This window comes from Chrysemys picta, chromosome 8, assembly GCF_011386835.1.
Source record: "Chrysemys picta bellii isolate R12L10 chromosome 8, ASM1138683v2, whole genome shotgun sequence".
NCBI classification, from domain to species: domain Eukaryota; kingdom Metazoa; phylum Chordata; order Testudines; family Emydidae; genus Chrysemys; species Chrysemys picta.
The window spans coordinates 110,028,368-110,052,586 of record NC_088798.1 but is presented as its reverse complement, the minus strand read 5'-3'; the positions used below and the strand labels follow the sequence as shown (position 1 = coordinate 110,052,586).

The following is a 24,219-nucleotide window of genomic DNA, read 5'->3' as shown; positions in this document are numbered from 1 at the left end:
GGATAGTTCTCTGAAGATGTCCACTCAGTGTGCAGAGGCAGTCAAAAAAGCAAACAGGATGTTAGGAATCATTAAAAAGGGGATAGAGAATAAGACTGAGAATATATTATTGCCCTTATAGAAATCAATGGTACACCCACATCTTGAATACTGCGTACAGATGTGGTCTCCTCATCTCAAAAAAGATATACTGGCACTAGAAAAGGTTCAGAAAAGGGCAACTAAAATTATTAGGGGTTTGGAGAGGGCCCCATATGAGGAGAGATTAAAGAGGCAAGGACTCTTCAGCTTGGAAAAGAGGAGACTAAGGGGGGATATGATAGAGGTATATAAAATCATGAGTGATGTGGAGAAAGTAGATAAGAAAAAGTTGTTTACTTATTCCCATAATACAAGAACTGGGGGTCACCAAATTAAATTAATAGGCAGCAGGTTTAAAACAAATAAAAGGAAGTTCTTCTTCACACAACGCACAGTCAACCTGAGGAGGTTGTAAAGGCTAGGAATATAACAGGGTTTAAAAGAGAACTGGATACATTCATGGAGGTTAAGTCCTTTAATGGCTATTAGCCAGGATGGGTAAGGAATGGTGTCCCTAGCCTCTGTCAGAGGGTGCAGATGGACAGCAGGAGAGAGATCACTTCATCATTGCCTGTTGGGTTCACTCCCTCTGGGGCACCTGGCATTGGCCACTGTCGGTAGACAGGATACTGGGCTAGATGGACCTTTGGTCTGACCCGGGAGGGCCGTTCTTATGTTGTGCGTGTGGGTTGAAAGCAGCCCCCTTGCACAGCGAGAACCCAGCCTCCTCTAGCAGGCATCAGGCCTGCCTGCGAGTCCGTCAGCACGGCCCCAAAGCAGCCGGCTGGGGGTGCTGTGGAGCGAGGTGCCATGCTGGGCACATGGCTCGCTACAGGAGAGGTCTGCTCAGGCCTCAGTTTTATTCAGGAACCAGACCAAGCTCCCCTGACCCAAGCCAAAGAGGGTCAAGTCATTTTCTAGCCCCCCCAACCTGAGTCAGTGCCACCCCCAGCTCCTGCCTGGGCGTTGCTGTGGTGGCTGTGTGCACTAGCAGCTGCATGCCCTACTCCTGGCAGCCACCCCCTCCTCCTCCCGCTGCGGGGTGAGCAGCGCTCTGCTGGGCACACTCACTTCGCAGAGGAGCGAGGGGGCAGGGGCAGGGCCCGTAGCTCCCGCTGCACTGACCATGCAGGCAGCAGGGTACGACCCAACTCACCTCTGAGAGGGGCTGGCTTTTTTCTGACCCAGACGCGATGCTTGTAGTCCAGTCCCATCATGTTAGGTTGCAGGGCTCTACAGTGCTTCCTCCACTGCCTGGGCATGGATTACATGACAAGGGTCCGTGAATAGAGCAGGGCAACTAGAAAATCCCATTTCATTAAACAAGAAGGGGGGTGGGGGGTTCAACCATTGGAAGGCAGCATGTTTACTGACCTTTGCTACGCAGTGCACAAGCATCCTGTGGCACTCACTGCCACAAGGTATCACCAAGGCACACGATTCCAAGAAAACAGGCTTGACCTTTACATGGATAACGGGAACCTCCAACATGGAATAGTAAGGGTTAAAAACAAACCAACATGAGGTGGGAAGGGGATCAACCCCCCCCAGCTTCAGTTCAGGAATCCCCACTAGCTAATGGGGATTTGCACAAAGCTTCCCAGGGGCAGGCTGCCCTAGTCCTGCCAGCTGCTGGGTTTCTTGCACCTTCCTCTGAAGGAGTGGATGGTGGTCAGTATCAGAGGATAAAGGAGCAGCGGGACCCCCATCTGCTCTGGTATGGTATGTCCTAGATGTCGACATGCCCAACCCTATCAATCCCTGCGTGAGACAGATATTTTCTATTTTCCCCCCCAGTGCCCCCAACACCATCCCCACTCAGCATTCCTGAGAGTGAAACAACTCCCCCAGCCCAGGCCTTCTCCCGGGCCCTCTTGTCAGCATTGGGCTCCCCCTCAGACCTGCATCTCCCCTCTGGGTGTCCTGGGCATAGACCCCTTCCCAGGGAGCACCCCAAGTCCAAATGAAAGGCCAAAGAAAAATCATCAGACAGACCGCTCTTCCCCCACCTCAGGTTTCACAGGAGCTCCCTTGTGGCCCTACCTCAGGCTTCCCCTGCAGGAGCCTAACCTGCTCCAGTGGCATTCTGCCTCTGGCACAACCTGTCAAGCCCTACACCAGGGCTTCACGGCAGGCTGCCTGCACCTACGCTGCCTGTGGCCCACTTAAAGGCCTAGCTCCGCCCTTTCCCACCAGGAGGCAGTTAATCGCCCCCAGGTGCAGCCCATGACTGACTGGGGTTCTTTCTCTTGCCTTGTGTGTGAGGGGGAGAAGGTGCAGAGAAGGGCAACAAAAATTATTAGCGGGCTGGAACAACTTCTGTACAAGGAGAGATTAAAAAGACTGGGACTGTTCAGCTTGGACAAGAGACGACTAAGGGGGGATATGATGATAGAGGTCTATAATATCATGACTGATGTGGAGAAAGTGACTAGGGATGTGTTATTTACCCCTTCCCATAACACAAGAACTAGTCTTGGCTGTTCTCAGTGGTGGCAGATGACAGAACAAGGAGCAATGGTCTCAAGTTGCAGTGGGGGAGGTCTAGGTTGGATATTAGGAAACACTATTTCACTAGGAGGGTGGTGAAGCACTGGAATGGGTTACCTAGGGAGGTGGTGGAATCTCCTTCCTTAGAGGTTTTTAAGGCCCGGCTTGACAAAGCCCTGGCTGGGATGATTTAGTTGGGAGTTGTTCCTGCTTTGAGCAGGGGGTTGGACTAGATGACCTCCTGAGGTCCCTTCCAACCCTGATATTCTATGATTCTAGGGGTCACCCAAGGAAATTAATAGGCAGCAGGTTTCAAACAAACAGAAGGAAGTTCTTCACACAACGCACAGTCAACCTGTGGAACTCATTGCCAGGGGATGTTGTGAAGGTCAGAAGTATAACAGGGTTCAAAAAATAACTAGATCAATTAATGGAGGACAGGTCCATCAATGGCTATTAGCCAGGATGGGCAGGGACACAACCCCATGCTCTGAGTGATACTAACCTCTGTTTGCCAGAAGCTGGAAGTGACTGTCAGGGATGGATCACGCCAGGGCTTAAATTCTTATAGACTATTTCCTGGAGCCCCCACATACTCCCACCCCAAACATGCTATAAAAACTCCAGGGGGGCTGAAAATATTTACCAGAGCTCAGCTCCAGACAGCTCCTGCATCACTCAATAATCGCCCTGTTCTGTTCACTCCCTCTGAAGCACCTGCCACTGACCCCTGTCAGCAGACAGGACACTGGGCTGCTTGGACCATTGGGCTGACCCAGGGGTCGGCAACCTTTCAGGAGTGGTGTGCCGAGTCTTCATTTATTCACTCCAATGTAAGGTCTCGCGTGCCAGTCATACATTTTAACGTTTTTAGAAGGTCTCTTTCTATAAGTCTATAATATATAACTAAACAATTGTTGTATGTCAAGTAAATAAGGTTTTTAAAATGTTTAAGAAGCTTAATTTAAAATTAAATTAAAATGCAGAGCCTTCTGGACTGGTGGCCAGGACCTGGGTAGTGTGAGTGCCACTGAAAATCAGCTCGTGTGCCACTTTCGGCCCGCATGCCATAGGTTGCCTACTCCTGCCACTGACCCAATGTATGTCCTTACGCTCTTGCACAGAGACTCTAGGCTGCATGGCCTCAGAAGGAGGCAGTCTCCTACTAGCAGGGCATGAATGTCCTTAACAGCACTTATACGTACTGCAAGGGGCCCTCCCTCTCACCGCGGGTGCCAGAGGCTGGTGGGAAGGGAGGCCTTCCTTGTATGCTGTGGTGCAAAGAGCCAAGCGGGGCCAGGAGCTATCCTTGCCTCCCAGGAGTGGCACTGGCATGCAGGACCAGCACATGGCTTACTGCAGATTAATCACATTCTTGCTCTTGGAGCCACCAGCTGGTGTCAGAGGCAGCCCTGGCTCAGCAAGTCCTGACAAACTTCAGAAAACCAAACAACTGCTCTGGGCTACAGTCCAGCCCATTGCAACACTCAGCCCTGCCCAGGGGCTGTCTCCCGTCTAGGGAAAGGTACAGCGCAGCCACCCCAGCTGGGCCTGCTACCAGCGTATGCTCGCTCCTGGGCGGAGGAGACACTCCAAGTCCTTTGGCTCAGCCCCCACAGATCCAAGCAGGGGTGAGACTATTGCCACGGAAGGGACGGTGGTTACGGCTGTTCCACAGGCTGGGTGCGGGGCTGGTGCCAGACGACTCCATGAATAACAGACATGACTAGACTGTGGCTCACGAGTGAAATCCCCACTCCCAGCTACACTGCGGTTACACAAAACCCAGGAAACCCAGCACCCCCACTGCTCCCTGTCACCCAAAGGCAAGCAGCCAGTGACGGAGGGGTGAGGGGGTGTCTGGGGCCCTGCCTGCCTCGATCTCCTCCCAGGGCCTCCTTAGGGACCCTTCCAAACACTCCTCCGTGGGTCAGTCTGAGGCAGGCTCTGTCCCTTGGACCATGCGTCCCTGTAGGGAGCTCCTACCCCCAGCACCCAATCCCGGCCCCGTGGCCCACCCCACCAGGGGAACCGCCTGGCTCTGGTGTCAGTGCCTTGGCATGCAGGGACATGCAGGGACCTGCCTAGGACGCCCTGGTCTGGTGGTGTAATGCACAAAGGGGGTTGGGTCTCCTCCTGCCTCTGGGACAAGGGGGGCTGGGAGCCAGGGCTCCTGAGTTCTAGCCCTGGCCCTGGGAGGGGAGCAGGTCTAGTGGTTTTGGTGGGGGGGGGGGGTCTGGGAGCCAGGACTCCTGGGTTCTATTCCAGATCTGCCCCAGTGTGAGTGTGGGGTACGTCCCTTCCGCGCGGGGGACGCGGGGCCAGACCCCCGTCCCGGAGGGGCTGAAGACGAATGTAACCGGCCACGGGGACAGGGGCACTTTCAAAGGAGAGAGATATGGGGGCGGGGGGGCCGCTGGGCTCGGGCTGGTCCCGGCAGGGACCGCCCCTGTTCCCCTGCCGGGCGGTGCCAGCTGCGGGCCCGCCCCGTGAGAGCGGGCGGCGGCGGGGAGCCGGGAGTCCGGGACCGGGCGCTGCGTCCCACCGCCTCTCGCCATGCTGCCCGCGGCCGTCAGGAAGTGGCTGCACCGGCCCAAGGTGAGACCGGGAGTCCCACCCCGGGGGGGGCTGGCAGAGCCCCGGGACTTCCCTCTGCGAGAGCGCCCCACCCCCGGGACTTCCCTCTGCCAGAGCCCCCCACCCCCGGGACTCCCTTCTGCCCCCGCCCTTGGGATTCCCTTCTGCCCCCGGGGGGGGGGCTGCCAGAGCCCCCACCCCTGGGACTCCCTTCTGCCCCCGGGGGGGAGGCTGCCAGAGCCCCCGCCCCACCCCCGGGACTCCCCTCTGCCCCAGGGGAGACTGGCAGGGACCCCCCTGCCCCAGCACACACCTCCCCCCCCCCCCGCTCTCCCCAGGGATGGCCGGGAACTCATCCCTGGGTCCTGTGGGGCAGCCAAGCCAAGGATCCGATGAGGGGTGGGGTGCCCTGTGGCTGGCAGTGATTCTCTGAGGTGGAGGGGGGCAGCCTGGACTGGCAATGTTGGGGTGGGGCTTGGCTCTCGGGCCCTTTTCCCTGCCCTGGCCAGGGGGTGCTGCAGCCCCCCACGGCTCCCTGGCGTAAGTGCCCCGGTCTGAACCAGGCACCTAGGCTGTCCCTTCACCTGGCACTGCCAAGGAGCCTGTCTGCTTGCTCCAGGTGCTGCTGTCCAGCCACCCCCTGCCCCCATGCTTGGAGCGCCAGGCAGCCCCAGCCCTCTGTGCAGGGCAGAGAGGGTGGAAGTGTCCCACTGACTCCTGGGGCCTGGCCCCTGTGGGTTCCCAGGGACACCCCTGGCCTGCCTAGCTCTGGGGTGCAGGGGGCTCTGCACTGCCCTTGGGGAAGAGGGGCTTAGGCTGGGGGGTTTGCTCAGCACAGCGCACGCTCCAGGGGCTGGACAGGCTTGTCTGGGCGGAGTGGAAACCGGCCCCCAGTTGCTGCTCTGCCGGCAGGGCTGGGACCCGGGGCTGGGCTGGGCCGGAGCTGTGGGAAGATGGTACAAGAGCATGTCTAAGAGGTGACTAAGGCGGGTGGGGGAGGGTCACGGCCACGGCCTCCACATGCCTGAAGGGTGTAAACAGGCCGGAGCTGTTTACAGGAGTCCCAGGCCTTCCACTCGGGCTTAAAAAAGGCAACATGGGGGGCGGGAGGTTCTCTTCCCCTAGCCAGGATGGGGGACAGGACGGGGCCTGGCGCTCGGGGTCACGACCAGGGCCGGCTCCAGTATTTCTGCCGCCCCAAGCAAAAAAAAAAAAAAGCCGCGTTCGGCGGCAGGTCCTTCGCTCCTAGAGGGAGTGAGGGACCTGCCGCCCCCGAATTGCCGCAGGTGCCGCCCCTCTCCCTTGGCCGCCCCAAGCACCTGCTTGTTAAGCTGGTGCCTGGAGCCGGCCCTGGTCACGACACCTAGACTGGAACAGTACCATGCAAGGCCCAGGAGGGACGATCCCTGCCTTGGCCCTGGGTGACCCACCACCAGGAGCTGCGTCTGTCTCTGGGGGGGAGCTGGGGGAAGGAACAGGAGGGCACAGCCGAGCTGGCCGAGAGCCAGGAGTGAAGCTCCAGGGAAGCTCCAGGCTGGGATTCCCCATGGCAGCCCCAGCGTGAGTCCTGGGTGCCTGGGAAGCGTCTGTTGCCTGCAGCAGAGGGGCTGGAGGCAGGGCTGTCCAGGGGCAGCTGCAGGTGGCTAATGGCCACTGTCCAGGCTTTTCCCCGCGGGGCTGGGGCTGCGTTGCTAGTAGGCTCGGGGCTGGGTGGGTTTGCCTCCTGCAGAGTGATGCTTTGAGGCCCACAGGGGCTCTCTTGCTGTCCCTGAGCAGTGTAACCCGCACCTCCCAGAGCCTCCTCTCCCCTCCGCATGTGGCCCTTGTGGGCTGTGACTCTCCCACACGGGACGCCGCCCCTCGCCCCGCTGGCAGCGTCACAGTAGGTTTGGGGGCTTTGGAGAGGCGAGGTGGTCCAGTGCCCGAGGTGCAGGAGTGAGGGTCTTGGCGCCAGGTGACCCCCTGTGTGCACGGCCCCGGGACCGTGGGTGTGTGATGGGGACAGAGCAGCTCCAGGGCTCTGGTCTCCTCTCCACGCCGTGGTCCCTGGATACCTGGGGAGGGGGGGAGGTGACGTGTCACCCCAGCGGCAACACGTGTGTGTGGAGCTCTGCTCCCAGCCACTCTACAAGGCTTCTGGTCCCAGGACCTTAACGGGACAGCAGGTGGGCTTTCCCCAAGTCTGCCTGATTGTCCTGGGCCCATCTCCTGCTCTCCCCAAACCCAGCTCTACCCTCTCTCGCTCTTCATCCTCTGTACAAGGCCCAGGCTTTAAGGGGCTGACTGACCACCAGCCCTCCCTACCCTGAGGGCACAGTCACCCTGTCACAAAGGTTGCTGTCTCAGGCTCTTGCACCTGAGTGTGATGTGCACACACATCCAGCCCCACCCCTACTGGGATCCAGCTTGAGCTCGTTAACCCTGATCTACACCTGGGGAAACTGAGGCACAGACAGGGGACGTGGGACTTGCCCAGGCCACAGTGTGGGGTTTGGGTGGAGCCAAAACGAGAGCTCCAGGATTCCCGATCCCAGTCCTGTGCCTGGTCCACTCGCTCTAGCTGCCTCTGCACAATCCAGTTCAGCTGCTGTATAAACTCTGCTGGGTGGTTAGCTAACTGTGGAATGGCTTGGATTGAGGACGTGTGCGAGAGGCCGGGCGTGCTGCATGGGTGTGTGCTGCTAACCTGCTCCAGGCTGGGACTGCTTGGCCTCTTACCTAGTGAGCTCCGCCATGCCTGCCCGGGGTTTGTGTGGCCTCATGGCCTAGGCGGGGGCCGTGACTTCCTCCCCGAATAGCTCCGCACATGTCACCGGCGGGGCGCGTGCCAGGACTTGAGCGACAGACCCTGCAGTCCTCCCGCTGCCCCAAACCCCGCTGCAGCACCCCCGGCTGGTCAAGGGTGGCCCTGAGAAAATTCCATTCCTGAGCCGTACTCCTGCTGGGCTCGGGGGGACGGATGGACGGATGAATGTTCCTGTCAGCGACAGTTGGGATCTGTTGTGCTGCCCTCAGGGCAGGGGCTCCTGGCTCCTCCGGCAGCGGAAAAGCTGCAGGAAAGCTCCGGGCATGCCTGGCGGCGTTCGCCACCCAACCCCTTCCCCCTCTGGAGCGCCCGTGCTGGGAACCTAGCTGTCCTGTCTGCTTGGGGCCTGCTGTGGCCAGGAGTGGCTTGGAGCACTGGTGTATTCGGCTCTCCTGGGCTCAGAGACCTTGGAGGGAGGCCGACAGCCCCAAGAGCCCTAGAGGGCTGTTTGTCACGGCCTGGGACATATTCACCCCAGGCCCAGGTGGGGGCTAGGGGCTGCTCTGAACTCAGCCTCCTGCTGACGGACGAGCCGCGGCCTGCAGCTTTGCACGCAGCTCTGCTGGCCCGAGGCTGCCTAGAGACGGTGTTGGCAGGACAGCTCTCCTTGGGAGCAGCCTGGGGGGCTGAGACCCCCACCGAGGGCAGCAGCTGGGTGCTCCTGGCCAGGCAGTCGGCAAGAATGGGGCCACTTGGCAGTCCATGCTGCACAAGACTGTATCTAGCTGTTAGGACAGGGCCTTGGGAGGCAGGACTCCTGGGTTCTGTGCCTGGCTCTGGGGATGCATGGGTGAGTCGCTGGCGCACTGAGCGAAGGGCTGGGAGCACCTTGTGACAAGCGGGTTCTGTGGCACGGTGTCGCTCTTGCTGCCCCCGGCCCCGCACCATGAACTAGCCCCCCCAGGAACGGGGAGCAAAACAAGGGGCCAAAGGACACGGTGCCCCTTGGGGATTTCTGGCTCAAGGCCCATGGTTGGTTCACCAGAACATGGTGCCGCTGGTGCTGCTGTCTGGCCTGAGGAGAGCCCAGCTCGTCCCATCGCCTCCCTGTGCTCACACGCTTGGCAGCAGTGCCCAGATTACCCCACGGCCTGTCCCTGAAGCAGCCCAGGGCGCTCTGCACAGTCCTGGCCCCTCGCGCAATGGGCTGGGAGGAGGCAGGTGCTGTCAGTTCTTCCTGTGCCCCTCCTGGCGCCGGACACCCCCTCTGGCCGCGCATGTCCTGCTGGTGCACCAGCTCCCAGGGCCGAACGCTGCAGCGCGTCAGCCCAGCAGGACGGGGCGCTGGAGCTGGGCCTGTCCCCTCCCCCTCCCCAGGGCTCCCCACAGTGCCTCCTGCTGGGGCAGGCTGGAGCCACAGCGCTCTGCTCCTCAGGGTGCCGCAGTGACTAACGGACTAACAACCTCTTCTCCCTGTGCCTCTCACCAGCGCTCCGACTCCAGGCTGCTGTCCCAGTTCTTCTACGCCGACGAGCGGGTGACCCGCGTGGTGATGGAGATAAACGGGCTGGACGTGGAGACGGACCCTCAGCAATACTTGGTGCTGCTAAACCAGCTGCATCTCAGCCAGGTACCCTGTGAGCCAGAGCCCTGCCTCCTGCACGGGGCCCCAGGAGCGTGTCCTGCCCTCAGTGGGGAGCACCGAGAGCCCGTGCTCAGCGAGGGCGGAGGGAGGGCTGGGGCCCTGGCGGAGGAGCTGGGAGACGTGGTGCGTGGCTCGGCAGGGACCCACCAGCGACCAGCATCTCAACAGAACGCTTCCTGCTCCCCTGCCCAGGCTCACCTGCTGACCCTCATCGAGCGGCTCATGGACGAGTGCATCCCCCAGGAGAGGCACTGCCGTGACTACCTGGCCAAGTTCCCGGAGGAGCTCCTGGTGGACAATCTGGGGAACCACGTGCTGTTTGCAGCTGAGGTCAGCCTGCGGTGAGCCCCGGGGGGGAGCAATCCGGGAGCTCCCCTACCCGAGTCCTCATAGGAAATGCACTTCCTGGTGCTGGCTGGACCCTCAGAACCCCCTTTTGGGGGGCGCAGGAAGGGTGCCAGGATCCTTTGTACTGTCTCCCTCATGCTAGACTGGATTGCACCCAGGAGAGCCAGGGGCTAAAAACACTTGCTCTCCCCAGATACCTTGAGGGGAGGTGCCATGCAAGTGCTCCCCCACCACGCCCAGTTGTCCAGCCCTGGGCTCCGCCCAAGCAGACCACGTGACTGCGGAGGCCGTGTGTCCCCTGGGCCTGTGCTGAGCCCACACCTCCTGTCACATGTTCTCAGGGGTGGTGGGATTCGGGGAGGGGCTGCGCTGGGCCGGCTCTGAGCTGCTCGTGTGCTCTCCACAGTGTCTGGTGGCAGGCACCGTTCTGGAGCTGGAAGAGGCGGATGGGCTGCAGCTGCGTCCCCTGGCCAAGAACCTGCTGTGCAGCTTGCAGCTGGTGCGGAAAGTGCTGCGGGAGCAGAGCCTGAGCCAGGCCAGCCCCTGCTCGGAGCCCGTGCGCATGGCACTGATCCGCTTCGACACGCTCTTCGCGGAATTCGAACTCAGGTACCTGCGAGGCCAGAACTCGGCTGGCCAGGTGCAAGCATTTGGGCAGGGCAGGCCAGCAGCCTCTGCCACCTCCCCCGCCATTCCCCAGCAGCCCAGAGAGAGCCAGGCTGGGCGTGGCGGGTCCAGGACGCCGGTAGCTGCTCGTCCTTCGTAGTGGGGGGGCTGTAACGAAGGGCATCCTGCCGGGACAAGCTGCTCTGGAGAGAGCCATGCAGGGCTAGAGCTGCTGTCAGGAGCCCCCCGGGCACAATCTGGGCCCCTCGCTCCAGGCCAGGGCGTTCCGTGGCGCCCCGCTGGGTGCCCTGGGGAGCAGGACAGGGCTGGGGCTGCCTGCGGCTGAGTTGGGATTCATGGCCGGCCTGTCTCTTCTAGCTACGTGTCCTTGCTGGTCTCGGTGAAGTCCCCGGAGGAGCTCTACAAGCAGCAGGAGATCGTGGTGCTCTTCTGTGAGACAGTGGAGAGGTGAGGGGCGGTGTGGCTGGCAGGGCACCCTGAGGGGAGAGGCCCCGGGCAAGAATTGCTAATTCCCCCCTCATCCTCCTACTTCGGGGTGTAGTTCCCCTGCAGCTTACCCAGGGGCTGCTGGAGCCCATGGTGAATGGGAGCTGAATGCCAATCGCTACGGGAGTGGGGACGCCCCAGCCCCAGCTCCCCACTCCTTTGGGGGCCGGGAGCTCTGACCTCCACCGCTCCAGGAGCCGGCTGGGTTCTGAACTGCTGCAGCATCCCCCTGGCCGCTCCTGGAAGCAGGGTGCTTGGACTCCCACGATGTGGGGCAGAGACCGGCCCCGGCCCCCCAGCTGCTGCCTTGGGGTCACGCTCACAGGGCGTTCCTGGGCACTGCCAGCAAGCCTGCTGGGGCATGAGAGGGCGTCAGGTACACTGGGACCCCCAGCCCGCCTGCCGGGCCTGCTTAAAGCAACAGCTGCAGCCCTGCCCCGAAGCCCGTGGTCCCAGCCTGCCTCAAGCCCGCTGTCTCTGCCCTCCCTGAGCAGAGCCCTGAAACTCGGCTACCTGAGCCAGGACATGATTGACGGGTGCGAGCCGCTGCTGATGTTCACCATCCCCCGCCTGGCCATCATCAGGTGAGTGGGCAGCTCCGTGCTGGGGCGCTGCGGCTACACAAGCCAGGGCAACGTGCACAAGCTGCCCCAGGTCTGGGCTTGTTCCTGCTCCCTCCCCACGCTGGGCGCTTCCTTCCCTGCTGCTGCAGAAGGTCGCTGGCCTGTGGCACCTGGAGCTGAGCCCCTCCCCGTTAGCTCGGCTGCCCCAGGCGTGTTCCTCGGGGACCTGGAACCTGCTTCCCAAACACAGGGCCTGCACTGCCCCTTGCCCCCTCCAGCCGCTCACTGACCCTTCAGCTGCACCTCCGGCCTGGGCACTGACCAGCTGCTGGTGGGAGGGGGGCAGCGTGGCTGGGCAGGGGCTGGTGCCTTAGTGCGCAGGGCTGGTACCCTCTGGCTTGGAGCCCCAGACAGAGACTTTGCTTTGAGACGGGGCTGGGAGGGGGCAGCCCAGGGCGGAGCTGATCAGGCTGTGCCCTCTCCCTGCATACAGTGGGCTCCTCATCTATCCCGAGGGGCCCCTCAGCCCGGAACGGACGCCCGAGGAGATGTCTAGAGTCTTCAGCCCCTTTCACAGCGTGCTGAAAAAAATCAGGTGGGTGCACTGGGCAGTGGGGAGCAGGATGGGGTGGGGGAACGCTGTGGGGCAGAGGAGGCCTGAGCTGTGGGAAGTGGGGTGGGGGGAGTGCCGTGGGGTATGGGAGGGCCGGGCTGTGGGGAGCAGGGTGGGGAGGGGGAGGGCCGTGGGGCAGGGGAGGGTTGGGGAGGGGGAGGGTTGGGCAGTGGGGAGCAGTGTGGCGAGGGGGAGTGCCGTGGGGCAGGGGAGGGCCGAGCAGTGGGGAGGGGGAGCGCCGTGGGGCAGGCGAGGGCTGGGCAGTGGGGAGCAGGGTGGGGAGGGGGAGTGCCGTAGGGCAGGGGAGGGCTCGGCAGTGGGGCGGGGGAGCGCCGTGGGGCAGGGGAGGGCTGGGCAGTGCAGAGCTCCAGGGGGTTACAAAGCTTGTGTGCGGTGTCCTCTGGCGGCACGACCCTGGCCCGGCGCAGACTGCCTCGCCGGTGCGCTCCTGGTACTGGTGCCTGGGGAGGGTCCCAGCTCAAGCTGCTCTGGGGCCCCAAGTGGCCTGTAGCCGCCCTCTGGCTCCCCTCGCGCCTGGCCCAGCCCCCCAGCCTGGGAAGTTCTCCTCATGCCCGTCTCCGGCAGGGACCTGCTCCGCGTGCTGTCAGAGGAGGAGCTCGACCTGCTGGAGAAGAGCTTGTGCGCGGCCGAATCGGAGGGTCCTTGCAGCGCAGCCTCTCCTGAGCCCAGGGGCGAAGCGGCTCCGGACACTCGTCTCCCTGCCCCCTGGTGCTCCCCGGAGCCCCCCCACAACTGCTCTCTGCACCCCCCAGCTGCTGCAGGAGCCCACTGCAGCGCCGGAACGGCTGCTAACGCAGACGCCGGAGCCCCAGGGACTGCCAGTGGAGCCACGCACAGGAGCATGGAGGAGGCAAAGGAGCCAGTGACCCCTGGCTCAGACCCTCTCCCCGAAAGGCCCCTGAACGTGAGGACTAGTGGCGTGGATGTGGCCTGCACTGGGTCAGCCTCGTCGGACCTGAGGCCACCTGCTAAGGCTCTGCACCCGGGGGAACCTGGCCCAGCCGGCAAGCCCAGCAGGGACATGCGGCTGCAGGTGCCCTCGGCCATGCCAGAGGGAGCAGGGCACGCTGGCAGCATGGGGCCTCCCTGGGACAGAGGCCAGCAGTCCTGGGCATGCTCCATGGGCCGTGGCCAGCTGGCACGAGTGGCTTCTGGGCCACGGGAGCTGACTCTGCCAGGAGGATGCGTGGAGGCCTGTGCCTGTGTGCGGAACGGGCGGGCGAGGCCAAGCCAGGCCCAGGCTCCCCCCCCGCTCCTGCCTGGCGACAGCAGCAGGTAAGCGGTGATGAACGACAGGGTCTAGAGCAGATGCCCGTGCCAGGGGCCATGCTAGGTGCCCCAGCGAGCAGTTCCCTGGGCCCACATGGGGACGAGTCACCCGAGGCGACCACACCCAGTTCGGTGTCTGAGCCAGGGCCCCACGGGCCGGGGGGTGAAGAAGGCGGGAAGGCCCTGCAGGAGCAGTCCTGCTGTCGGACCCGATGGGGGCTCGTCTGGGGGGCAGGGAAGGGGGACCAGCCTCTTCCTTCTTGTGTAACTGGCTCCTCTCTTCCGAGCAGGCCCCTGGGGCAGCAGCCAGGCAGTGCCCGGGGCAGAGCGCTCCGCGGGGCTGTGCTGAGCGTGCGCCGGGCAGAGCTCCGCTCCCACTACAGCAGCGCCCAGGACATGATCCACACGCTCTTCGTCTGCATCTCTGGTAGGTGCTGTGCCCCACGGGCCGGGTGAGAACTCCGGCCTCCCGCGCTGCCACGGGGGAGCCATGGGACCAAGGCCTGGGGCTGTCCTGGGGGCGCTGCGGGCAGTGGCGTGCCATGTGAGGGGAGCGTGTGCCAGGCGCACAGTCAGCTCCTGCCACGTGGCAGCAGTGGGTCTTGCCGGCAGGTGTGCGTGGAGGAGGTGCGTCCGCCAGGTGGTGCCCCACAGCAGGCAGCTGGGAGCGGCTCATCAGCGGGCACCGTCTGCCCCCACCCGCTGGGCCCTGCGAGGGGACAGAGGGAGCAGCAGCGGCGCTGGGCCCACAGGAACTGGAACAGTTCTGGACCAGGGCAGGGGAGGCCGCGGCATGCCCCCATGCCCCCACCCGCTGGGCCCCGCGGGGGGACGGAGGGAGCAGCAGCGGCGCTGGGCCCACAGGAACTGGAACAGTTCTGGACCAGGGCAGGGGAGGCCGCGGCATGCCCCCATGCCCCCACCCGCTGGGCCCCGCGGGGGGACGGAGGGAGCAGCAGCGGCGCTGGGCCCACAGGAACTGGAACGGTTCTGGACCAGGGCAGGGGAGGCCGCGGCATGCCCCCATGCCCCCACCCGCTGGGCCCCGCGGGGGGACGGAGGGAGCAGCAGCGGCGCTGGGCCCACAGGAACTGGAACGGTTCTGGACCAGGGCAGGGGAGGCCGCGGCATGCCCCCATGCCCCCACCCGCTGGGCCCCGCGAGGGGACACTGCAGGCCGAGTGCCAGCGCTGGCGTGGTGTCTGTGCCCAGGCTGCGGCGTGCCCAGGACAGAGCCAGAGGGTCACGCCGCCCAAAACAGCGGCTCCGCCTACGTGCACAAGAGTGCAGTGGAGACTGCATGTCCCATCATGCACTGCTCCCAATGCTTGGATTAAGCCTGAGCGTTGCTGCTGGATCTGCGGTGTCTGCAGGCTGAATCCTCGGCCACCGGGCCAGCTCCAGTGTTTGTGCCGCCCCAAGTGGCGAAGCTAACAAAAAAAAAAAAGCCGTGATCGGCGGCACTTCAGCTCCACCGCCGCTGCTTCATTCTTCGGCGGCAATTCGGCGGCAGGTCCTTCCCTCCGAGAGGGACTGAGGGACCCGCCGCCGAACTGCCGCCAAAGAGCTTCCCCTTGGCCACCCCAAGCCCCTGCTTCCTGCGCTGGTACCTGGAGCCGGCCCTGCAGGCACATCGCTGACGTCCCTATAAAGTCCATTGTCGTCTAGGGGACGCTGGCGTCTCTGTAGGTCACCCCCCATGATGAGCGTGGGGCTAAACCCCACGGAGCTGCCTGCAGACACAGTGCTGGCCAGTTAGTGCAGTGCCCTTTGGCGCTGTCTGCATCCCACCCTGCTGCCTGTGGGGCCAGGCCATCAGCGCTCTGGCAGAGCGCCTCTCGGGGGGCAACTGCAGGCCCCTGGGCCCTGACTCCGCTGCTCTCTCGGGCAGGGGTGGCAGACCAGCTGCAGACCAACTTCGCCAGCGACCTGCGGAGCATCCTGAAGATGGTGTTCCACATCATGACATCCCAGCCCGAGGCCCCGGTGGTGACAGATACCGGCCGTGAGTGATCCTCCTCCTCCGTCAGCTGCAGCCTCTCCGGAGCGGGTGGTTGTGAGGGGCTGGCACAGAACACGCTCCTCCTATCGGTCTTGTCTGTCACTCGCTGGTTACTAAACTTAGTGTCCGTGCCAAGCAGGGAGCCCCTTGCATGATGCTGGCAGCCAAATCTACACCTGGGGAGGGTACAGGGCTGGGGAGGCGCAATGGCCAGGCACACGGCTTAAGCAGCACCCACCCAAAGGATGGGGTGGGATCTGTGTTACTACAGAGAATTCTTTCCTGGGTGTCTGTCTGGTGAGTCTTGCCCACATGCTCAGGGTTTAGCTGATCGCCGTATTTGGGGTTGGGAAAGAATTTCCTTCCAGGGCAGATTGGCAGAGACCCTGGGGGGTTTTCGCCTTCCTCTGCAGCGTGGGGCACGGGTCACTTGCTGGAGGATTCTCTGCCCCTTGAGGTCTTTAACCCATGATTTGAGGGCTTCACATAGGTCAGGGGTTTGTCACAGGAGTGGGTGGTGAGATTCTGTGGCCTGCGTTGTGCAGGAGGTCAGACCAGACGATCATAATGGTCCCTTCTGACCTTAGTCTCTGGGTCTGTGATGACACCCCAGGCTGTTTCTGGGAGCCGATGTGCAGCACCAGATACACAATGTGGGACTAAGAGCAGCCTTGTGCCGTGGGGCCCCAGCCCCCTCTGCCCGTGGGGCGGGCGCCTGCTGGCACACTGCGGGGTTGCGAAGCAGGGAGCTGAGCCCTGCCCTGCAGCCAGGTGCGCTGTGAGCCGCTCCTGCGGGCATGGTGCTAACGCTTCCCCTTGCGCTGCAGAGGAGGAAGAGACGGGAAAAGCTTCGCCCTTGGCAGAGTGTGCTCTGTGCTCCAGCCGCGGGGAGGGGAACGGGACCAGGCAAGGAGACGGTAAGAGGGGTAGGATGTGACCGGGGTCCCTGCTGGCCCCGAATTGTTGGCTAAACAAACTCTCTTGCTCGGTCCCTGCTGTCAGCTAGCAGGGTCCTGCTCCCGGCACCACCCCAAGGCCTGATCCCACCCCGGCCTCCTGCTCCAGACAGGTCCAGTTTCCATGAGCAGCTCTTGGATTGCTGCATAAGGGCACCGGGGCCCACTGTGATCCCTGAGTCGGCCCTCCTGTGCACACAGGCCCCGCAGCAATTCCTGGCTGCCTAGAGCGGCGCGTAGGAGAGCAGTGGGCTGGGTTTACATAGTCCAGTGAGGGGAGATTCGCCACAGCCCTAGGGACTAGCTGTGCCAGTGGCTAGTTACCCGAGCACGCCCCCAGCACAGACTCTGACCTCACTTGCACCCTGCCGAACCGGCCCAAGCCCCGTTCCTTTCAGGGGACAGGGCCCTTAATGCCCCCTCGATGTAGCACCCCCCAGGCTCCCCCCCGCACCGCTGCCAGCACAGCCACCCCAGCCCTGCTCTCCCCAGCCAGACCCCAGGTTCTGTTAGCCTCGCCTCAGACAGGCCGGCAGGGCCACCCCTTCTCCTGCCCCCAGGGACCTGCCTTGGGCTACTTCTCCTTGAGCTTGTATCGCCCCCAGGTGCTGCCCTGCCCTCCTAATTGGCCAAACCGAGAGCACCTGTTCTGGCCCGGGGCCGGCCCCCTGGGATGCCCTCACTGTGCAAGGTATCGAACCATTGGAGCAGGACCTGGCTCTCCAGCATGCTCCCCTCCCAGCTCTGGGCAGGCCTGGCCCCTCACCTGAGGATTGGTGCCGTGAGGCTCCGTCCCCTGGGCTCTCCCGAGAGCTGGCCCAGGGTTAGGGCGCTAGCCTGGGACTCTGGAGACCTGGCCTCAGTTCCCTGTGAGGGTGGCAAGTGGCCCAGTCCCGTCAGCGACATGGAGCCACAGCGCTGCCCTGAGGAGCAAGCCAGCCTGGGAGGCGCTCGGGGGTTCCCGTGATGGGGGCCGTCAGTACCTGGCTGGCCCTCGCCGTGTGAGCCGCTCTGCCCGCCCCCTGCTCTGCGGGCGGCACTTGTTGCTGGCATGCAGCGGGATTTGATTTCTTCCTGCATCTCCTGGGGCCCGGCTCGTCTCACCAGCCGCCCTTCTCCTGTCCCTCCGCAGGTCCCTCCAGGCTGCCCGAGTGGGTGCCGGACGGCACATGCAGCCAGTGCACAGCATGTCGGGCACCCTTCACGGTGATCCGCCGACGGCACCACTGCCGCAACTGTGGGAAGGTAGGAAGCCGGGTTCTGGGCAGGAAGCTCTCCGCCCTGCAGGCCTGCGCTGGGGGCTCCTGCCCGGGTGAGCCCTGTGGTGCAGCGAGGAGGGGTAAATGAAGCCCCCTTTGACAATGGGGGCTGCTCCTGGGCAGCTCAGAGAGGCTCCTCCCCAGCCTTTGAGCGGGTGGTGGGGCCCACGGTGGGATGGGCTCCGTGGATTCGCTGATGCAGGAACAGCCAAGTGCTCACAGCTGCTGCCCTTGGGCGCACCGGGTGCCCCTGCAGTGGGACAGAGCTGGATTCCCAGCCGGTGTCCCTCACTCATGACTCGGTTTCTTTCCCTGGCAGATCTTCTGCTCTCGCTGCTCCCAGCACACGGCGCCGCTCCCTCACTACGGCCTCCTGAAGCCAGTGCGTGTCTGCGCTCACTGCTACACCACGCACCTCCCTGCCAGCCCCCAGCCCCCCAGATGCCCCTGAACTGCTCTTGGCTGCCTGCGTGGACCAACACACCCCCTCTGCCTCAGAAAGCGACCAAAGCCTGCTCCGGGATCCCGGCAGCCTGCAGAGAGCACTGGGGCACTGCACAGACCTTGTGGGGCGCTCCCGAAACGGCTCTCGCTACTTCTTGTTTTGAGCTTTAAGTCAAGGAATCGCTGGCCGAGCTGGAGGGTGGGCTGTGGAGACAGCAGATCCCCGTGTGCACCCTCGCTGGATGTGAGCCCGGCAGCCGCACTCCAGCTGCCTCTCGGTAGGAAAGGAGCCCAGAGGGATGGTGCCTGGGCCGGCGTGCGCTGCACCCCAGCCGCTTGCGCTGAGCTGACCCCACTGGCAACAGACCCGGCTCCACGGGGACCCAGCTGGCCTGGCCTGAACTGCTCCTCCCTGTTCCTAGTCAGAGGCGTTGGGACAGGCAGGGTCTGCTTCCTGGAGTGACTGCAGAGAACGCAGCCTGGTGCTGGCCACTAGCTTCGCCCAGCAGCCCCTGCCTCTCGTGGTTCAGCAGCTTGGTTAGTGTCCCAAGGAAGCTCTGGGCCCAGCAGAGCTGATGCTCTGGGGACGTGGCTCTGGGCCTGCCCCGCAGGGTGCGAAGCGCTGGCTCTGGTGACAGAGGCCAGCCTCCCCTGCAGCAGCAAGGCAGGGCGGGGGCTTAGGAACAGGGGGAGGCCTCCTCCTCTCTTCTCTCCATCCCCCTGGCCCTGTGCTGTGGGAGGGGAGCATTGTCCTACTCGCTGAACAGCTCTGCAGCCCCTGGGACGGGTGCCAGGAGCTGGCCTGTCCTCGCACACGCTGTTTAAAGCAGGGCCTGGGAAACCTCCGTGTTGTATCTCGAGTGCTGCCCAGCCTTCCTTGGGGGCAAGAGGGGCTCTGGGTGCTGCAGGGTCTGGCACGAGCCCCTGGACTCTGCCCAGCCGAGGGCAGCAGCTAACAGGCAGCTGCCCCTGTGGAGTGCAGAGGGAGGGGCTGCCTCTGGAGGCGCCAGGCCCAGCGAGCACAGGGGCCTGGGTGGCTGCAGGTGGTTCCTGGCTGTACCTTGTCCCCTGTCAGTGTGCGTGGGGAGTGTTTCTCTTCCTCTTTCCAAGCAGGCTCTCAAAGCGTTCACACTTGCCCCTCCCAAGCCTCTGGCCTCGCATGGTTCTGCAGTGCAGGAGCCTGGCTCTGAGCTGCGGGCTGGGCTTGGACGCTGCCGCTGTTCTGGGCCCAGGCTGGAGCCTGCCCCTGGGTAGAGGCTGTAGCGAGCTCTCCCAGCAGGAACAAGCCCCAGACGGATGAAGGCTAGTGCCCCTGGAAGAGTGGCCACAGCCAGGGCCGGGCACCCACCCGTGACTGGCGCGGTGTAGCAGGCTCTAGAGCCAGCGCCCAGTCAGTCCCACGCCTGCCAGCGTAGAGTCTAGTAAACGAACCTCAACCCAACGTCCCCCTTGGGCCCTGCCTGCGCTCTGCGGACTCCCCCGCCCCGGTGCTCAGCCCCACCCCGCGGACCACGAGGGGCACCCAAGCGTTTATTAAAAAGTGCGTCCAAGCACCCAGCTGGGCTGGAACGTAGTACAACGATCCTGGCTCTAACGCGCATTCTTAAGCCACAAAGGCAAAAGTTATGTTTTGTTTCAGTGGCTCTTGTCCCTGTCCCGCCTGGCAGGGGGCAGGAGCTGGGTACCTGCTCCCATGACTGGCAGAGGTTGTGCACAAGCAACACAAAGCAGGCGGTGAAGTAATGCAGGAAACTAGGAACATTAGCTGCAGCTGGCTCTTCAGGATTAAGCCCTGAACTGTGGAGCCAGGTGACTGGGGGGAGGGAAGGGGGGGCATTATTACACACCTGTTTTCAGGATCCAAGTTTGCCACCCAGAGAAAGGGGGGTGGTGGTGACTGAATATAGCACTCCTCAGTTCCCACGGGGGGGGGCCCTGGCTGGCTCTGGGAGGAAGCCAGGCACAGGCAAGCCCAGAAAACATCCCTTGTGCCGCATGTTTGTGGGAGTGGGACTTGGCCCTGCGGGATGACTTTACAATGGGGGCTGGGTGTGGGGTTGTCCGAGGAACGCAGGACCCTTGAGCTGTATGGTCCTGCTTGGCCCTGGCTCTAAATGCAGGAGGTCACCAGTTGTCTGGATTTTGACCAGAAAGTCGTTACCACAGGCGGGGGGAGGCACCGGGTCAGTAACCCTTGCCAGCCGTGGGCCTGGTCTGGGGGGGAGGTGTTGCGGATTGTGGGGGAGTTAGGGCCCTGCACCCCTCTTCCCGAGATTCACTGCGACTCTCAGCCAACCAGTAAAGCAGAAGGTTTATTTAAGGACAGGAACACAGTCTCAAGCAGAGCGTGTAGGTACGACCAGACCCCCTCAATTAGGTCCCTCTGGGAGGTTCAGGGAGCTTAGACCCCAGCTTGGGGTTCCCTGCGTTGCACCACCCAGCCCCAACCGAAAACTAAACTCCAAACTCCTCCCGCTGCTCCTCTCCTTTGTTCAGTCTCCCGGGCAGAAGGTGTTAATTCTCCCCACCCCCGTTCCTGGCTCAGGTTACAGCTCAGGTAGCTTCCTTCAAGGGAAGTCCCACATCCCCACTCCAACCCCCCTGCAACATTCCCAGGTCAAATCTGCCCTGCTCCCTGCTCCGTCACATCTCTCCCCCCTTCGAGACTGAACTGAGCGGGGTCACTCTGACCAGTGACCTGGGGAAGTTCAGGGCTCCCTCTCCGGGACAATGCGTCCGCTATCAGGTTGTCACGTCCCTTCACATGGACCACATCCATGTCATAATCCTGCAGGAGCAGGCTCCATCTCAGGAGCTTGGCGTTGGCTCCTTTCATCTGGTGCAGCCAGGTCAGGGGAGAGTGGTCGGTGTGCACGGTGAAGTGACGCCCAAAGAGATATGGCTCTAGTTTCTTGAGGGCCCACACCATGGCCAGGCATTCCTTCTCGATGGCCGCGTAGTTCTGCTCCCGGGGTAGCAACTTCTTGCTCAGGTACACGATGGGGTGTCTCTCCCCCTTTTCATCCTCCTGCATTAACACCGCCCCCAGTCCTGTGTCTGAGGCGTCGGTGAACACCATAAAGGGCTTGTCAAAGTCTGGGTTTGCCAGAACTGGGCCACTGACCAGAGCCTCCTTCAGCGCCCGGAGAGCCTCCTGGCACTCCTCGGTCCAGACCACTTTGTCTGGCTTCCCCTTCTTGCACAGCTCAGTGATGGGGGCAGCTATGGCGCTAAAGTGGGGCACGAACCTCCGATAGTACCCTGCCATCCCAATAAAGGCTTGGACCTGCTTTTTGGTTTGAGGAGCGGGCCAGTCTCTGATCACCTCCACTTTGGCTGGTTCCGGCTTTAGGCAGCCGCTTCCCACCCGGTGGCCTAGGTAGGATACCTCAGCCATCCCCACCTTGCACTTCTCCGGTTTTACGGTCAGCCCAGCCTTCTGGAGTCGGTCCAGCACTTGTCTAACCTGGGATATGTGGTCCTCCCAGGTCTGGCTAAAGACACAGATGTCATCGATATACGCCACGGCAAAACTCTCCATCCCCCTCAGTAGCTGATCCACCAGGCGCTGGAAGGTGGCCGGCGCTCCCTTGAGGCCGAAGGGCAGGGTCAGGAACTCATAGAGCCCCAGAGGGGTGACAAAGGCCGATTTCAGCCTGGCATCTGCATCCAGCGGCACTTGCCAATAGCCCTTTGTAAGATCCATGGTGGTAAGGTACCGAGCACCTCCCAGCTTGTCTAGGAGCTCGTCCGGCCTGGGCATGGGGTAGGCATCGGCTACAGTGATGGCGTTGAGCTTCCGATAGTCCACACAGAACCGGATCGACCCGTCCTTTTTGGGGACCAGCACCACCGGCGAGGCCCAAGGGCTGGAAGACGGCTGGATCACCCCCAAAGCCAGCATGTCATTGACCTCTCTTTCCAGGTCCTGAGCAGTTTTCCCTGTGGCTCGGAAGGGGGAGCATTTTATAGGCGGGTGCGATCCTGTCTGCACCCGGTGGACAGTCAGATTAGTGCGTCCAGGCTGGTTGGAAAACAGCTGCTGGTACAGATGCAGCACCCCTCCGATCTCAGCTCGCTGGGCAGGGGTTAGCCGATCAGAGAGGGGAATTGCTTCCAGGGGGAAGCCAACTCTTGTCCCAGGGAATAGATCTACTAAAGGGTCATCTCCCTGCCCCTCCCACTGTCCACACACGGCCAATACCATATTCCCCCTGTCATAATATGGCTTCATCATATTCACATGGTACACCCGGTGGTGGTGTGCCCGGTTCGACAGCTCCACCACATAGTTTACCTCGTTTAGTTGCTTGACAACCTTGAAGGGCCCTTCCCAGGCGGCCTGGAGTTTGTTTTTCCTCACGGGTATGAGGACCATCACCTGATCCCCAGTGGCGAAGGCGCGGGCCCGTGCTGTGCGGTCATACCAGACCTTCTGCTTCCTCTGGGCTCTGGCCAGATTCTCCCTGGCCAGGCCCATGAGCTCGGCAAGTCGTTCCCGGAAGGTCAGGACATACTCCACCACCGACTCTCCGTCAGGAGTGGCCTTCCCCTCCCATTCGTCTCTCATCAGGTCCAGGGGCCCCCTTACCCGCCTTCCATATAGCAGTTCGAAAGGCGAAAACCCGGTAGACTCCTGGGGTACCTCCCTGTACGCAAACAGCAGGTGAGGTAAGTACTTGTCCCAGTCCTGCGGGTGCTGATTCATAAATGTTTTCAGCATCATTTTTAGCGTCCCATTGAACCTCTCCACCAGCCCGTTGGATTGGGGGTGATATGCTGAGGCCCAGTTGTGCCGGACCCCACATCTCTCCCACAAGCACCGGAGTAGGGCCGACATGAAGTTGGACCCTTGGTCCGTCAAGACTTCCTTGGGGAACCCCACTCGGCTGAAAATGGTCAGCAGCGCATCCGCCACAGTGTCTGCTTCAATGGACGATAAGGGCACTGCCTCGGGGTAGCGGGTGGCGAAATCTACCACCACCAGGATGTATTTCTTCCCAGACCGGGTCGTCTTGCTGAGAGGTCCCACTATGTCCATGGCCACCTTCTGGAAAGGCTCCTCTATGATGGGCAAAGGTCTCAATGCTGCCTTCCCCTTGTCCCGGGCCTTCCCCACCCTCTGGCAGGGGTCACAGGATCGGCAGTACTGCCGGACGTTGGTGAAGACCCCGGGCCAGTAAAAGTTCTGTAGCAGCCTCTGCCTGGTGCGCCGGATCCCCTGGTGCCCTGCGAGAGGGATGTCATGGGCCAGGTACAGTAGCTTGTGGCGAAACTTCTGGGGAACCACCAGCTGCCTCCTGATCCCCCACGACTCCACTTCCCCCGGGGGAGCCCACTCTCGGTACAGGAACCCCTTCTCCCACAGGAACCTCTCCTTGCATCCTCTCCTCATGGTCTGTCCCACACTGAGGTCAGCCAGGCCCCTTAGCTTCCGCAGGGAGGGGTCCTTCTGCAACTCGGCCTGGAACTCGGCGGCTGAGGAAGGGATGGGGACCTGCTCCCTCTCGTCGGCTGGGTCGGAAGCCCCAGCCACCCCGCGGCCTGTCCTTGGGTGTTCCCTCCCCACCCGGGAAGGGTTCGGTGCCTCCGGTGGGACTTCCTTCCCAAGGTCAGGGCGTAGTGCCCCTCGCCGGCTCTGGCTACGGGTCACGACTAAGGCGGTCTGGGGGCTGCTTGGCCAGTCCTCTAGGTCCCCCCCCATCAACACCTCAGTGGGCAAATGGTGGTGCACTCCCACGTCCTTGGGGCCCTCCTTGGCCCCCCATTTCAGGTGTACCCTCGCTACGGGAACCTTAAATGGGGTCCCGCCCACCCCGGTCAGGGTCAGGAAGGTGTTGGGCACCACCCGATCTGGGGCCACCACCTCGGGCCGGGCCAGTGTCACCTCTGCGCCCGTGTCCCAGTATCCATAAACTTTCTTCCCATCCACCTCCAGGGGAACAAGGCACTCGCTCCGCAGGGACAGCCCCGCGCCAACCCTGTAAACGGAGAACTTTGAATCCGGAGCATCTGGCCCTCCAGAGAAGCTGGCCGGGGGCCCTTCTCTCTCTTGAGCAGTTGATAAGCTGCCAGCCCCTCTTGCGTGGGAA

The 24,219-nt window shown here is 62.6% G+C and overlaps 2 protein-coding genes across 4 annotated transcripts in view; one reads left to right on the top strand and one right to left on the bottom strand.

Moving 5' to 3' along the window:
* FAM193B (family with sequence similarity 193 member B) overlaps positions 1-2,181 on the bottom strand; it is a 33,936-nt gene extending 31,755 nt beyond the window's left edge. The window contains exon 1 of the mRNA XM_065555230.1: positions 2,125-2,181. Within this exon, the coding sequence (XP_065411302.1) occupies positions 2,125-2,166 (42 nt within the window). The 5' untranslated portion in view covers positions 2,167-2,181. The remainder of the gene's footprint in view (positions 1-2,124) is intronic.
* A 1,917-nt stretch (positions 2,182-4,098) lies between these two features.
* LOC101931050 (lateral signaling target protein 2 homolog) lies at positions 4,099-19,709 on the top strand. Of its 3 annotated transcripts, none has more exons than XM_065555232.1 (13): positions 4,099-4,202; positions 9,384-9,524; positions 9,732-9,869; positions 10,294-10,496; positions 10,872-10,961; positions 11,495-11,584; positions 12,057-12,158; positions 12,762-13,472; positions 13,757-13,893; positions 15,358-15,471; positions 16,296-16,385; positions 17,557-17,669; positions 18,003-19,709. In XM_065555232.1, exons 2-13 carry the CDS (start codon positions 9,447-9,449, stop codon positions 18,132-18,134), a joined length of 1,998 nt encoding a protein of 665 aa, XP_065411304.1. In that variant the 5' UTR covers positions 4,099-4,202; positions 9,384-9,446; the 3' UTR covers positions 18,135-19,709. The 3 variants fall into 3 exon arrangements, with proteins under 3 accessions (XP_065411304.1, XP_005282348.3, XP_042700238.2); XM_005282291.4 differs by lacking the exon at positions 4,099-4,202 and adding an exon at positions 4,992-5,169; XM_042844304.2 differs by lacking the exons at positions 4,099-4,202; positions 16,296-16,385 and adding an exon at positions 4,992-5,169.
* The last annotated feature ends 4,510 nt before the right edge of the window (positions 19,710-24,219 follow it).

Bases quoted from the DNA above. Each gene is read 5' to 3' on its own strand.
- LOC101931050 (XM_005282291.4), top strand. From the start codon at position 5,128: ATGCTGCCCGCGGCCGTCAGGAAGTGGCTGCACCGGCCCAAG. The intron at 9,870-10,293 runs GTCAGCCTGCGG...TGCTCTCCACAG, and splicing joins ACGTGCTGTTTGCAGCTGAG to TGTCTGGTGGCAGGCACCGT. The intron at 12,159-12,761 runs GTGGGTGCACTG...CGTCTCCGGCAG, and splicing joins AGCGTGCTGAAAAAAATCAG to GGACCTGCTCCGCGTGCTGT.